Raw genomic sequence first — 16,852 nt, forward strand, 5'->3', positions numbered from 1 at the left:
GTAATATTGGGATAACAACACCAATAATTTAACTTCAAACTGAATTGAACCTTTCTCATACCTATATGTTTTGTTGTTGTCGCTTTTCATGCTAAACCGAAGTAGTATGTTTGATAGAAAGTCTGATGGTCGTCGTCGCAGCAGCTCAGTTGTCAGAACGGAATGTTCACCCCCAGTATACTCAGCAAGTGCTCCAAGCCACACCAGCCCCATTGCATGCTGGATAAAAGCAAGGGCCACAGGATACCACACACGCTTAGTGTGGTGTGAGTATTGTATTACCGTCGTATGACGGGAGGAATGCGGAGCGCGAGAGACGGAGAATGGTTGTATACAGTATATCCCTCTGTCATTGTGGGATATATACGTTAGTGCTACGTTACAGCTCTATTTGTCCCCTGTTGAAGCACACATGATATACGTACTACTGTCCTTTTCACAGGTGACATATGGAGACTAATTGGAGGCAGAGTGTAAGTTCAAGAAGGTTAGAACCATGACCCCCCACCTCCAAAACATGCTCACAGAGAAGATTGTTCTGGAATCAAACTTGTTCGATTTTAAAACATACACTTCTTATTAAAGAGATCAGAAAACATCTATTTGATATAACCCATTTAGTCAATGAAGCCATGTACTATTGCCAAATACAGTGCCTTCAAAAAGTGTTCAGACCCCTTGACCTTTTCCACAATTTGTTACTTTACAGCTTTATTCTAAAATGGATCAAATAAAATTAAAATCCTCAGCAATCTACACACAATACCCCATAATGACAAAGCGAAAACAGGTTTCTAGAATGTTTGCAAATGTATAAACATAAAAAACAGAAATACCATATTTACATTGAGACCCTTTGCTATGAGACTCGAAATTGAGCTCAGGTGCATTCTGTTTCTATTGATCATCCTTGAGATGTTTCTACAATTTGATTGGAACTTGAAATTCAATTGATTGGACATGATTTGAAAAGACACACACCGGTTTATATGTCCCACAGTTGACAGTGCATGTCAGAGCTAAAACCAAGCCATGAGGTCGAAGGAATTGTATGTAAACCTCCGAGATATGATTGTGTCAAAGCATAGATCTGGGGAAGGGTACCAATTTTTTTTGGAAGCATTGAAGGTCCCCAAGAACACAGTGACCTCCATCATTCTTAAATGGAAGAAGTTTGAACCACCAAGACTCTTCCTAGAGTTGGCCGCCCAGCCAAACAGAGCAATTGGGGGAGAAGGGCCTTGGTCAGAGAGGTGACCAAGAACCCGATGGTCACTCTGACAGAGCTCTAGAGTTCCTCTGTGGAGATGGGAGAACCTTCGAGAAGGACAACCATCTATGCAGCACTCCACCAATCAGGCCTTTATGGTAGAGTGGCCCGACGTAAGCCACTCCTCAGTAAAAGGCACGTGACAGCCCACTTGGAGTTTGCCAAAAATACTCTCTGACCATGAGAAACAAGATTTTCTGGTCTGATGAAACCAAGATTCAACTCTTTGGCCTAAATGTCAAGTGTCACGTCTGGAGGAAACTTGGCACCATCCCTACTGTGAATCATGCTGTGGAGATGTTTTTCAGCGGCAGGGACTGGTAGATGAGTCAGGATTGAGGGAAAGACGAACGGAACAAAGTACAGAGAGATCCTTGATGAAAACCTGCTCCAGAGCGCTCAGGACCTCAGACTGGGCCGAAGGTTCACCTTCCAACAGGACAATGACCCTAAGCACACTGCCAAGACAACTCAGGAGTGGCTTCGGGACAAGTCTCTGAATGTCCTTGAATGGCCCAGCCAGAGTCCGGACTTGAAACCGATCGAACATCTCTGGAGAAACCTGAAAATAGCTGTGCAGTGATGCTCCCCATCCAACCTGACAGAGATTGAGAGGATCTGCAGAGAAAAATGGGAGAAACTCCCCAAATACAGGTCTGCCAAGCTTGAAGCGTCATACCCAAGACTCAAGTCTGTAATCTCTGCCAAAGGTACTTCAACAAAGTACTGAGTAAAAGGTCTGTAATAAATGTAATATTTCTGTGTTTTATTTTTAAGAAATTAGCAAACATTTATAAAAACCTGTTTTTGCTTTGCCATTATGGGGTATTGTGTGTAGATTGATGAGGGGGGGAAAGCATTTTAATCAATGTTAGAATAAGGCTGTAACTTAACAAAATGTGGAAAAAGTCTAGAGGTCAGAAAACTTCCCGAAGGCACTGTATGTATGTGTGTGACTCTGTGTGCATATGCCCATTGACACAAATTGTATGTGTGCTTAGCGTGTCCATTTGTGTGCTTGTGTGTGTGGCCTCCACTCCATCCCAGCCCCAGCCTTTGTCTTGTTCTGTTGTTGTGTAAGGGGGGCAGGGGTGATTCGAGGGCTGGCAGTCGCATGGATTGTACTCTCTCTTTCCAGCTCTTTCAGTGGGGGAAGCACATAGACCTAAACACACTATTCTTTTATTGTCATTTTAGCAGGCTGTGAGTGATAAACCACACAAACACTCCCACATACACTTCTCTCACACACACACCTATCAAGAGACCAACAGGGGACTGAAACATGTGAGTGGAAATGTTTTTATTTTACTTGGGAAGGTTTGAGGAGATGGCTGAGATTGGCTTTGCCCACTATTGTAGATTGGAACAGTAGAGTGATTGTAGAGTTTTGTACTTACAGTATGTCTTTATCCATCCTATTGCTACATTCCAATCTACTGTATACAGTATGTAGTCATTTTTTAACCATCAGACCGCGTCAATAGAAGCCCAACAATGTGCATTAGAAGTGATCTCCATAATACCATACCCAGATCACTTTCTGGGGCAGCAAGTAGCTTAGGCTAGGGGGTGGCAGGTAGCCTAGTGGTTAAGAGTTTTGGAGCAGAAAACCAAAAGGTTGCTGGTTCAAATCCCTGAGCTAGCAAAGTGGAAAAATCTGCCGTTCTGCACTTGAGCAAGGTAATTAACTGCTCCCCAGGCATAGATGATGTCGAATAAGGCAGCCCCCTGTACCTTAGGTTAAATGTGAAAGACACATTTTGGTTAAATGCATTCAGTTGTGCAACTGACGAGGTATCCGCTTTAGTCTAAAGACTCTTGAGCAATGTTTTTGCAGGGAAGGCCTGTAATATGCACTGTATTACCCTGTGCTACCAATACAAAATGTAATTACCATGTAATATGCCGAAAACTGAATAAAAAGGGGAACTACCATCAAAGAGTGGGACACTGACAAAAACGTACTAAATGGAGTAAATGCATCCCTCAACATTTTTTACATGCAAATAGCACTTGAGTTCTGTGATATCTGTACTTCTCATGGAATTACATTATTGAGAGCTACATTACTTTCTAAAACATGATTCAAAGACCTAAATGTTTACAAGAGGTATAGGTCAGGTCAGTGCACACAAACAAATAGCGATGTATCAGACGGTTCTGGATGAGGCAGGAAAGCAAAGAGCTGGACACTAGTGGCCACAGGAGCCACAGAGGCCTGTATAACCTTAGGACAACTATGTATGGGCATTACTATACAATAACAATACAGAAATCTAATCATGAGCCATCCTAACAGTCCATACTATATGTAGGCTACTTGGTGTTCTGCTAGAATGTACTGTAAGTGTGTCCTTATCAATATATAACTATATCCTACTGTTTTCCACTGTTTACCTGGGTTCAAACAGGATCATGAGCCACACTTGTTTGAGGGTGCCTGGCATATAACTAATTGTATAGTCCCACAAGTGCAAACCTGCAAACCCTGCCCATCTGGCACTCCTCAAACACTCAAAGTATTTGAAAGAAAACAAGTACTATTTGAACCCAGGTCTGCTTGTTTATTCTGTTTAATAGCTGTTCTAGTAGAAGAACAGTAGAAACAATTCTGTCAAAAAGCACCTGCACCCACCCAGTTGCTGTATTTAGAGACATTGGCATTGCTCCTGTAAAGTACTTCTGCATACATTATAATCATGATTTTTGTAATAACTCATGTCCTCTTTCTCCCAGGTGCTGATCACCATATACTGGCTGGGTAGGAAGGCACAAAGTGAAACGTTCTATAATAGACCTAACCTAAACCTCAAGGCCTTCGAACGACTACTGGGCATAGCAGCAATTTCCAAGGTAAATATATAACCTTACTGTACATACTGTACGCTGTGCTAGGCTAGGCTAGGTTAACACTTTATTCTTCTATAGTTATTCACTCTATTATACTCTATATAACCCATTCTTTTTTATGTTTGCCCCTTTTAGTAATTATATTTCTATGTGTACGGTATTAGTAGCCTGGTCCCAGATTTGTTTGTACTGTCTTGCCAAAGTGTTTAACCACAGGAGTTTGCATGACGAAGACAGGCTACGGTATTAGCAGTATTCAAAGTAAAGCTGCCTCACTGTACTTCAGTGGGCTAGTTAAGTTTGGGGTCCATCAATTGATAGACATTCCATTTTAATTTGGTAAATTCAGGAAGTAAATTGAAATTGCAATTCAAGAATGGAAAGGTGTCTTTTAGTTTCAATTTGGATTTTTCAACACTTTAATTGGAATTTCCTTCATGAAACTGAATTGAATTGGAATGGATCTCAACCCTGACGTACCTGTACATTGTTATTCAAACTACAGTTTTTGTGTTGTGTGTTACCATGTAATGGTTTGAGTAATCAGCATAGCTACAGTAGGAAACAAATCGTATGAATGAAATCCTCTTTTACACTCACAGCCCATCACATCTCTAAATCCTTCCTGCTATTTTAGCTATGTGTTGAGGAAGCCAGCCCATTGGCCGAGGGGCTTCAGGCTCAGAATACTTGACAGTCTGTACTAAAACCATAGCAAAGTTAAGTCATAACTGATCCAATCTCCTGACGCAGCTATTTTAATCTTGTTTACTTCAGAAGCCCATAGGTCACTTGGTACATGCATAAAAGTGTGTTTTGGTGTGTGTGTCTGTCTTTTCACATGCGTGTTTGTACGTGTCGTGACGTTGTTGACTTTTACAGTTTGGTTTGTTTGTAGTTAGATTTACCAAGCACATTCAAGCCCTACGATTACATTCAATACCATGGGATTTTATACGATTAAAAACAGGCAAAAGTGATGATTCGTTAAAGTGATGGTTAGTTACAACATGTTCCATGCGTTTATCTGTTCCAGTCTGAGCTCAGTGAAGCGATGTTAAGCCAAGCTCAGTAGGGAATAGCATAGAATAGCATAGAATAGCATTGTTTAGCCCTGGATTCAAAGTAAATTATTGATCTGACATTGTCTGTGTCCGATATGGCACCCTATTTCCTACATATTGCACTACATTTGACCAGGGCCCATAGGGATGTGTTCAAAAGTATTACATTATGTAGGGAAACGGGTGCCAGTTGGGAACAGAGGCAGTTATTGTTTCATAGAGAGCGGCTGACAAGTTGTTGCTTGTTGGGAAGCAGGCTGGTTAGAGAGGCTCTAGGCGATTTTTTAATTTTTTATTTAACATTTATTTCACTAGGCAAGTCCATAGAACAAATTCTTATTTACAATCACGCCTACCAAGAGGCAAAAGGCCTCCTGTGGGGACGGGGGCTGGGATAAAAAAAAGTAGGACAAAACACACATCACAACAAGAGAGACACCACAACACTACATAAAGAGATACCTAAGACAACAATACAACATGATAACGCAACATGGTAGCAACACAACATGACAACAACATGGTAGCAACACAACATGGTACAAACATTGTTAGGCACAGACAACAGTACGAAGGGAAAAAGGGTAGAGACAACAATACATCACGCGAAGCAGCCACAAGTTTCAGTAAGAGTGTCCATGATTAAGTCTTTGAATGTGTAGATGGATATAAAACTGTCCAGTTTGAGTGCTTTATGCTAAGCCAGTCTTTAGCCTGTCAACAGTTATCATGGTTGTCACCGTCACACAACGCATGGCTAACTGGGTTGTGCTTGTATGAGTCAGAGTGGAAAACACTATGAAGTATGTGTGTGGGGAAGGTGTGTGTGTGTGAGTTGTCATGTACACAGTGACGATAACCCTAAAGAGTTAAATGACATAAGAAATACATCACTCTGTCTTCTTATCAAATAAAAATCCAACAAAATTGTATTGGTCACACACCTATTTAGCATATTTAGCTGTTATTGCGGGTGTAGCGAAATGCTTGTGTTCCTAGCACCAACAGTGCATTAGTATCTAACAATTCACAACAATACAAACAAATCTAGAAGTAAAATAATGGAATTAATAAATATATAAATATTAGATTGAACAATGTCAGAGTGGCATTGACTAAAATACAGTAGAATAGAATACAGTATCAATCAATCAATAAATCAAATGTATTTATGAAGCTCTTACATCAACTGATGTCACAAAGTGCTGTACAGAAACCCAGCCTAAAACCCCAAACAGCAAGCAATGCAGGTGTAGAAGCACAGTGGCTAGGAAAAACACCCTAGAAAGGCCGGAACCTAGGAAGAAACTTAGAGAGGAACCAGGCTATGAGGGGTGGCCAGTCCTCTTCTGGCTGTGCTGGGTGGATATTATAACAAAACATGGCCAAGATGTTCAAATGTTCACAGATGACCAACAGGGTCAAATAATAATAATCACAGTGGTTGTAGAGGGTGCAACAGGTCAGCACCTCAGGAGTAAATGTCAGTTGGCTTTTCATAGCCAATCAGTATATGTATATCAGTATATGAGATGAGTATGAGATGAGTAAAACAGTATGTAAACATTATTAAAGTGACTAGTGTTCCATTATTAAAATGGCCAGCAATTCCAAGTCTATGTACAATGCCTTCGGAAAGACTCTTCCTAGAGCTGGCCACCCGGCCAAACTGAGCAATCGGGGGAGAAGAGCCTTGGTGAGGGAGGTGACCAAGAAAAGGATGGTCACTCTGAAAGAGCTCTAGAATTCCACTGTGGAGATGGGAGAACCTTCCAGAAGGACAACCATCTCTGCAGCACTCCAACAATTAGGCCTTTATGGTAGAGTGGCCCGACGTAAGCCACTCCTCAGTAACAGGCACATGAGAGCCCGCTTGGAGTTTACCAAAAGGTACCTAAAGACTCTCAGACCATGAGAAACAAGATTCTCTGGTCTGATGAAACCAAAATTGAACTCTTTCGCCTGAATGCTAAGCGTCACTTCTGGAGGAAACCTGGCACCATCCCTACTGTGAAGCATGGTGTTGGCAGCATCATGCTGTGGCGATGTTTTCAGTGGCAGGGACTGGGAGACTAGTCAGGATCGAGTCAAAGATCAACGTAGCAAAGTACAGTGAGATCCTTGATGAAAACCAGCCCCAGAGTGCTCAGGACCTCAGACTGGGCCGAAGGTTCATCTTCCAACAGAACAACGACCCTAAGCACACTGCCAGTACAACACAGGAGTGGCTTCGGGACAAGTCTCTGAATGTCCTTGAATGGCCCAGCCAGAGCCAGAACCTGATCGAACATCTCTGGAGAGACCTGAAAATAGCTGTGCAGCAATGCTCCCCATCCAACCTTGCAGAGCTTGAGAGGATCTGCAGAGAAGAATGGGAGAAACTCCCCAAAATACAGGTGTGCCAAGCTTGAAGCGTCATACCCAAGAAGACTCGAGCCTGTAGTCACTGCACTACACTTTGAAGTTTGTGGAAATGTGAAACTAACGTAGGCGAATATAACACATTAGATCTGGTGAAAGATAATACAAATAAAAAAACTTGCGTCTTTGAAATGCAAGAGAAATGCCATTATATCACTTAGGAGTCTAGCCGCAATTTAGATTTTGGCCACTAGATGGCATCAGTGAATGTACAACTATTTAGACTGATTCAATGAACCATTGTATTTCTAATCAAATTGTTGTATCAAGACTGCCCAAATGTACCTAATTGGTTTACCAATACATTTTCAAGTTCATAACTGTGCACTCTCAAACAATAGCATGGTATTCTTTAACTGTAATAGCTATTGTAAATTGGACAGTGCAGTTAGATTAACAAGAATGTATGCTTTCTGCCCTTATCAGATATGTCTATGTCCTGGGAAATGTTCTTGTTACTTACAACATCATGCTAATCGGATTAGCCTACGTTAGCTCAACCGAATTTAGTTTGAGTTTATTTTTTAAAGGGACAGTGCATACTAATCAACATTTCAGTAGAAGTGCCGGTTTTAGCCAGCTGGCTAATTTTCAACCGTAGTCCCAGGGCAGGTTAGTAAAAACAATTACAATACAGACAATCAATGAGCACACGCAGAGCATCATTGGACAAGCAAGACATAGCATCAGACAGAGCAACATAGCACAAAAAGCAACAGGACAAAATCCACTACTAACAAGCTACTGACAACAGACGACATGGAAAGCGGCAATACAAGCTAGGGATTATTTCACAAATCTGATTGACCTTTAGCCATGTCTTCATGTTTTTTGTGAAAGTGTGATAGGTGGTGCAGTTATGTGTGTCTGATAGCTGTGTATTCCAGACATGGGAAGCTCTCACAGAAAAAGCGGATTGACTAAAGGTGCTTTTCTTAAGGGAACTATACAGTCACCTCTCATGGCAGGCCTTGTGGATCTACTGCCATATGTTTGGGTTTTTTGTTTAATAAAAGTACTGAGTATAGGGGGAGCCAGGCCATTTAGGATCTTGAATACAAGACATGTCGGTGTATTGCAAAATATTTTCCCAACTCAGGAGCTCATGCTTTCTGTGGATGTAACAGTGATGATGGCTATTGGGCTTCCTATCAACCACTTTGAGAGCCTGTTTGTAGACAGACTGAATGGGTTTTAATGTTGTACAGCAAGCTTGGGCCCAACTAGTCAAGCACTATGTTAAGTGGGGGAGTATCATAGATTTGAAATACAGTTTTGCTATCTCTGTAGTCAAACACTTTCATATACATCGGAAATTAGCTTGGTTGAATTTGGTTATTTGAATTACCTTTTTCACCTGCTTTTTAAAAGAGAGGTTGGAATCAAGTATGATGCCAAGGTACTTAAAATTAGATACCACCTGGAGCTTCTCCCCTGACACATAGACATCTGGCTCAGTAGCATCTGTTGCCCTCTTTGTGAAGAACATGCAGACAGTTTTTTTCACATTGAGATGCAAACACGAGTCACAGAGCCACTTTGTAACCTGGACCATTACAGTAGTGAGTTCTTGTGCAGCTTGTTGTTTGCTCTTTGCATGCACATATATCACTGTATCATCTGCATACATTTGAACTTCAGACCCAGTACAGACAGAAGGCAGATCATTAATGTACAGGCTGAACAGGAGGGCCCCAGTATTGACCCTTGGGGAACGCCCACATCATAGCTAAGAGTGGACGACAGCTCATTGCGCACTCTGACACACTGAGTTCTGCCTTCAAGGTATGATTTCATCCATCTCAAGGCATCGGGGAAAAAGTTGAACTTGGACAACTTTGTGATGAGAACCTCATGGTTAACAGTATCTAAAGCCTTCCTTAGGTCCAGAAACACAGCCCCAGCAACGCACCCTTTGGGGACTTCACATTTTCCAGAAGAAAGCAGTTGGACATTTCTGTGAAGTGTTTCGCTCTGAAGCCAAACTGCATGGAGTAATGTGAAGGGCTGTTGTTGAGGTGGGCAATTAGTTGTTCTGCTACACACTTTTCAACAACCTTCGACACCACAGGTAGTATACTAATGGGCCTGTAGTTACTCACCTCAGCAGGGTCACCCGATTTAAAGATGGCCGTTATTATGGCTGACTTCCATACCCTTGGAAACAGCCCCAGACCAATAGATGTGTTGGTGACCTTATTAATGGGGCCAATGAGTGACTCTTTGTAGTTTTTAAGAAAGGTAGAGCCCAGCCCAAACACATCTTTGGCTTTAGAGTTCGTTAGTGAGCTAATCACCTTGTTCACCTTTGACTCAGAAACCTCTCTTATGATGAAGACAGGTTGAGTGTCATTTACTAGCACTGAGCCCAAGAAACCAGTGGAGGGGTTCTTCTGTGTCAGTACCCTGACAGATTCAATAAAGTAGGAATTGGAGGCTATTGCTATTTCGACTGCATCCTGTGTTAGATTGTTATTCACCATAATTTCACTTTTTGCAGTGTTACTATGTCTTTCCCTGTTAACTTTTTTAGATTCTCCCAGATCAATTTATAATTTCCCTTTGCTTCACCAATTACGTTAATAAAACAGTTTGCCTTGGCATGTCTGATTTCTTTCATCACCTTATTTCTCAACATGATAAACCTATGTCTGTCATGCTCTAATTTGGATTTTAGGGCTGACTCTCAGCTTTCACATCTGTATAGGACAAGAGATCATTCCAGTTAATTCCCTTAATTGCATTTTCAAGATAATTTAATTCACTCTTAGGTATTCTTAGTTGATCCGGCTTTTTAACAGTAGAGAGGTTAAACCTGCTCTTAGAAAGCTTAAGTGTCAGATTATGATCAGATAGCCCAGTAACCATACTGAATGATTTAGACACTCTCTCTGGTTTATTACTGAACACCAAATCAATCTGTGTTTTAGAGCAACAAGTCACCCTGGTTGGCCCTTTAACTAGCTGTGTAAGGTCAAAGGTATTAGTGATCCGTTTGAGGGTTTTCCTACCAGACTTGTCTTCATAATTAATATTAAAATCTCCCATTAAGATGACCTCTTTCCCAAAATCACATTCCCTAAGCATGTTATTAAACTGATCAAAAAACACACTTTTGGTGGAAGGTGGTCTATACATTCCAATAAGGGTAAAATAAATTTGGGGAGACAGTGTAACATTCAGGCCAATACATTCTACTTCATTATCACATGACCACTCAATTTGTTTACATCGAATATGTTCTTTAATGTAAATCATCAGATCCCCTCCTTCCTTCAATCCTGTCTCTCCTGAAAACATTGTAGCCAGGCACAATCAAAGCAACATATGGAGAGTTTTTATGGAGCCATGTCTCTGAAAGGCAAAGAAAGTCAAGGTTGGAGTCTGTGAGAAGATGTTGAATTTGATCACTTTTTGGAAAAAGTAACATTTTCTGTGTTTTCTGACGGCCGTTTTGTTTCGTTTTGATTATGGGCAGTTTGGTAGTGCAATTAACTATCCCTCCCGCTTGCACTGAATGCAGGTAACTAATTAAAACAGCTTGCATACCAGAAGCAGAGTCAGGGATCGCATATAGCGGCTTGGCTATGTTTGAAGAGTCAAATTCCATCTTGGGGCCGGGTGACTCGAGAAAAACCATGGGACCATAGCACTCACCCACTTCCGCAGCGGCGACGATCAGTGGACGAGGCCATCCACTGCTTTCCACTTCAGTGAGTATCGCTGGCTCGGTGATGTTAAGCCCAGGATTGAGTTGCACATCCCCGGAGAGCAGGAGGGTAGTGAACAGGTAGTTTAACAGTTTCCGATAAATGTTGGACTTGTGTTTGTTACGCCTAAGCGGGTCAGTGGAATAAGGGAGCGAGGTAGACTTGGCCATTATTCAGAACATTATGGTATGCTGTGTACTGTCCGCTCCCGTGGAACGGTGAACCAATGTGTTTGGTGTTAATATTCTCCGGCAGTAGATTGATTGTGTCATCCCAGCAAGGACGCACTGAGATTATCAGTAGAGCAGCTACATAACTGCCAATCATGGCAATGTACTGGAAATAAAACACATCATTGTGCTTTAAGGACAGACGTTCCGCTAGCGGAACCCCTAGCCAACAGCCAATGGCATCGCACGGCGCGAAATACAAAACCAACTAAAATACCACAATTCAGTTTTCTCAAACAATCAACTATTTTACACGATTTTAAAGACAAGACTCTCGTTAATCTAACCACATTGTCCGATTTCAAAAAGGCTTTACAGCGAAAGCAAAACATTAGATTATGTCAGGAGAATACCCTGTCAAAAATAATCACACAGCCATTTTCAAAGCAAGCATATATGTCACAAAAACCAAAACCACAGCTAAATGCAGCACTAACCTTTGATGATCTTCATCAGATGACACTCCTAGGACATTATGTTATACAATACATGCATGTTTTGTTCAATCAAGTTCATATTTATATCAAAAACCAGCTTTTTACATTAGCATGTGATGTTCAGAACTAGCATACCCACCGCAAACTTCCGGTGAATTTACTAAATTACTCACGATAAATGTTCACAAAAAACATAAAAATTATTTAAAGAATTATAGATACAGAACTCCTTTATGCAATTGCGGTGTCAGATTTTAAAATAGCTTTTCGGCGAAAGCACATTTTGCAATATTCTGAGTAGATAGCTCGGCCATCACAGGCTAGCTAATTTGACACCCACCAAGTTTGGTGCTCACTAAACTCAGAATTACTATAAGAAAAATTGGATTACCTTTGCTGTTCTTCGTCAGAATGCACTCCCAGGACTTCTACTTCAACAACAAATGTTGTTTTGGTTCAAAATAATCCATAGTTATGTTCAAATAGCTCAGTTTTGTTCGTGCGTTGAGGTCACTATCCGAAGGGTGACGCGCGAGCGCATTTCATGACAAAAAATGTCTAAATATTCCATTACCGTACTTCGAAGCATGTCAAACGCTGTTTAAAATCTATTTTTATGCTATTTTTCTCGTAAAATAGCTATAATATTCCAACCGGGTGACGTTGTATTCATTCAAAGACTGAAAGAACAAAATGGAGTAGTCTCGTGGATGCGCATCTCCAGTGTCACTGTCCCCAGGCAGGCCAGTAACAAACAGAGCTGCTGTACTTAGCCCAGAGACTGCAGACCTCTCATTACACGTTCTGGCACCTTCTGAGAGCCAATGGAAGCCTTAGAAAATGTCACGTTACAGCACAGATGCTGTATTTTCGATAGAGAGGCTACAGAAGGACAATAAATTGTCAGACAGGGCACTTCCTGTATGGAATCTTCTCAGGTTTTGGCCTGCCATATGAGTTCTGTTATACTCACAGACACCATTCAAACAGTTTTAGAAACTGTAGAGTGTTGTCTATCCAAATCTACTTATTATATGCATATTCTAGTTTCTGGGCAGGAGTAGTAACCAGATTAAATTGGGTATGTTTTTTATCCGGCCGTGAAAATACTGCCCCCTATCCCAAACAGGTTAAATCTTTGCATGAGTTACTTAGCTGGGGTCAGCTTACACCTGATGTTTTAGATAAAATAACAGCATCTGTAGGAGAAGCGTCAACTGCCACACCACCCTCCCTTCCATCTGCCATTGTCCAAACAAAGCTTGTGGATAGAAGCTGCAACCTCATGCTAATCACATTAGCCTACGTTAGCTGAATCATCCCGCCCGGGGACCCACCGATCCTGTAGAGGTTTTTAACACACTTAAATGTCTTACTCACATCGGCCCCGAAGAAGGCGAGCCCACAGTCCTTGGTAGCAGGCTGCGTCAGTGACACTGTGTTATCCTCAAAGCGGGCGAAGAAGGTGTTTAGCTTGTCCGGAAGCAAATGTCTTTCAACTGTTTGTGTATGTGTGTGTGTGTGTGTGTGTGTGTGTGTGTGTGTGTGTGTGTGTGTGTGTGTGGTGTGTGTGTGTGTGTGTGTGTGTGTGTGTGTGTGTGTGTGTGTGTGTGTGTGTGTGTGTGTGTGTGTGTATTGCAGGCACTCAAGGTATCGTCTGGCCAGAAAGCCAGTAGCAGTGGCAGCAGCTTTAGAGAAAGAGACAGTAGTTTTGGAGACAGCTGGTACAGTGAGAAAGACGATCTATTCCCTATACTGAGAGGAGGAGAAGGAGGAGGACACAGAAGGGGACTCTTTGGATAGCTTGGACTCCCTGGGTTCTAGACCACACAGCAAATCCTCTAAAACTCTCAAAGGCAGCAGTGAGGGTATGGACATGCACACACCTGAGTGTGTACTTGAGTGTGTTTTGGTTGTACTTTGTTATGCTTTTTTTTGGCTCTTAGTAGTATATCTCTATATCTTAGTCTGAGATCTTGAGGAGTAGTGATTGTGTTAGCGTGATGGTATTTGAAGAGCAGATGGTATTGTTTCCTGAGGACTATCTGAGATTATCTGTGAAATTCACACTGAGCATGTTAATTTTACCGATACCAGATCTTTGTTGACATATTTTACAGTGTGTGGACTATTTTATCGGTTAAATGTCTCGCACCCGACAATAAAATTGGTCTCACTGTAAAACAAATAATGTTTTGGGATACAAAAACATGTAGCATCAGTTGAAGAGAGCAAACTACTAACCCTCTAGTGGTTGATAAATATAACTATATTTTCTCTTCGAAACTTATCAAACTCACTGTAAGGAGAAAAATATATTACACAAAGAGCTTTTTTTCTACTTCTATTTAATAATAGTTATTTCAATTAAGTCGAATAGGTTTTGTTTTGGTTGGTGGTGTTTAAGGCCCAGGAGAGCAGGTCAGTAATTACAGAGAGAGACTTTCCAGCGGTTTGCAGAAGAGGATGTCTTCCTTAATTGCCCCCCCATAAATGTAATGAATATAAACCAGGAGCTGTGCCAGGCCTGCCATGTCTGTTGACTCATCCAGCTGTAATGCATAGAATTCACTGGCTTGAATGCGAAGCAGTAATTGTTTCAAAACATCTCCTGCCATGTCACTGATGTGTCGTAAAACAGTGTTGTTTGATGAAGGCATTGTCTGAATAGTTTTTTTGGCCTTTTCCCCCAGCATTGTCCCAGCCATATCCGCGGAAGCAGGAATAATTAAGTCCTCCACAATAGTATGGGGCTTACTTGTCCTAGCCACTCGGTTGCTCACCATATAAGATGATTCTAGCCCCTTCTTATTAATGGTATCTGTTGCTTTTAAACATGTCTTACTACTCGAAAGTCATTTTTGAGCGAGTAATTCTCGCTTCAAAAACTCCTGTGGCTCATTTTTCAAATTGGCTGTGGATGAGGAAAGGCACTAGTTCCAATATAAGTGAACCCCAAATCAATGTAATTCTCATCATTTTTTAGCCTCTTCGATGGTCCAACGACGCTGTCTGTTGTTCGGTGCTTTCCCGGGTAAGGGGGCAGTAGCTCTTCGGCTCTATCAGAATTACAACTGTCAGTGCCCATGCTAGCTTGGCTAACAACAAATGTAGAATTACTGATGCTAGCATTGGGTGTGGTCGTGGAAGCAGAACAACTTGTGTCGTCGACAGGTGCAGGTGTAGCAGAACTACCAGTAGAGCTGGTTTGTGTCTCTATGGACGCGGGCCTTCCCTCCCCTTTCAATTTCCCCTGTCCTTCCCTTCCCCTTCCTCTTCAATTTCTCACCTCTTCCTTCTCTATATCTCCTCACCCCCTTAGGTTGTGGGAGTGACACGGAGGTGGACTCAGTCTTCAGGATGGCGGCGGACAGTAACAAGGATTCGCTGCACTACCGCCGCTCGTTGGTCATCGCACCCAAAACGACCACACAGTTCAACCAGTTCCTGCCCACCAAGGACAAGCCGGCGGCATACGTGCCAGCACCACTCCGCAAGAAGCGGGCCGAGCGCCACGAGGATAGCCGCCAAAGCTGGGCCAGCCCCATGTACACTGAGGAGGATGGCACCTTCACCAGGTAGCAGAGTCATACACACACCTGTAGCTAATACACCAGAAATCAGCTGCCTCGAGTCTTTATCCACAGGTGCTGCTCTAGCAAATCCTTTTGGATATACGAAGGACCAATAGAAGTGTAAAATGTTCATTCCGGCCTGTTCACTGGTCTGTCAATGGTTAAATCATCCAGAAGGGTGGAGCTCAATTCCATTTTAATTCAGTATAATTCAGGTGAATTGGTATCCTTCTGTTAAATGGTAATGGTATCGAGCCAAGCCTTGCCACCCAGTTTCTTTGATCGTTATGAAACTCCATTGCAACACAAGCTACAGTAAGCTAGCTCTATAAGCCAGCTTGTTTTCTTTCACACCAAATAAAACTATTGCTTTGCACTGGTGAATACGGTATAAGACATGGATCTGACTTTATGTGGTTTAAATCTACTGTATGCCATACCCTGATCCTTGCCCAGTCTTTACACACTTCTCTCCTATCATCTCCACTGTCTTTCTGTCTGTCTTCTGGTTGGTTCTCCCATGGTTGTGTATGATTGTCCCATGGATATGGTTGTGTGTGTGCACTGTACCATCATATGTTGCGACTAACCTCGGAACACTGACCTCTGTGAGACCAGGTCTGAATCCTCCAACAACAGATGCATATCCCAGAATTCCCTGGACGCCGCCCAACTGCAGTGGGCGTACGAGTACGAGAGTGGCAGTGACGATGATTCTGACAGCGAGCGGCCGGACCCCGACCTCATTCTGGACGACCTGGCCAGCCGGCGCTTCCACAGTCCCTCCCATGCCCTGCCTACCAACTTCGCACTACCAATCAGCCCTGTGGAGGCCGGGAATGCCGTGGGATTAGGAGGAGGGGGAGGAGTGGTTTCAGTGGCGAAAGGAGGGACCTGGCCAACGGTCACAATGACCACAAACACGAACGCCCCACCGCGGCAGACGGTGACCTGCCTCAGGTCAGAAAGCCTGATGCCGTGGGATCTGACCAGAGCGAGAGAGAAAGAGAGAGAGCTTCTTCTGTTATGCCTGCAGAATGAACGAGTGTGGGAGAAAGAAAGAATGAGAGAACGAGAGAGCGCTTCAGTTTGCATGGTTTTCTAGAACCATGAGTGTAGCAGGCTACCTTGGTCTTAACTTGGCGGCTCTTCTAACTGATTGATTGAATACATTTTTTTTGTTTGTGTGTTTGATTGTTTTGTTTGATTGTTTACTTTAGTTGTATTTGCTCGTTCCTCTTGCAGTTGGATTTGCAGTGACTGAGTGAGTGACTTGCCACCCAAAATATCCA

General features: G+C 42.4%; 1 protein-coding gene across 12 annotated transcripts in view; it reads left to right on the top strand.

Moving 5' to 3' along the window:
* The window catches only part of LOC106586043 (LIM domain only protein 7), a 126,297-nt gene that overhangs the window by 46,981 nt on the left and 62,464 nt on the right, over positions 1-16,852 (top strand). For 9 of the 12 annotated variants that reach the window (XM_045707639.2, XM_045707647.2, XM_045707637.2 and 6 more), the window contains 2 exons: positions 4,010-4,126; positions 15,308-15,563. In XM_045707639.2, coding sequence (XP_045563595.2) covers positions 15,346-15,563 — 218 coding nt within the window. In that variant the 5' untranslated portion in view covers positions 4,010-4,126; positions 15,308-15,345. Of the gene's footprint in view, positions 1-2,467; positions 2,558-4,009; positions 4,127-13,626; positions 13,854-15,307; positions 15,564-16,852 lie in introns of all 12 variants that reach the window. The other 3 variants (XM_082968814.1, XM_045707643.2, XM_045707640.2) reach the window with 2 other exon arrangements.

Source organism: Salmo salar, chromosome 25 (assembly GCF_965601325.2).
Source record: "Salmo salar chromosome 25, fSalSal1, whole genome shotgun sequence".
NCBI lineage: Eukaryota > Metazoa > Chordata > Actinopteri > Salmoniformes > Salmonidae > Salmo > Salmo salar.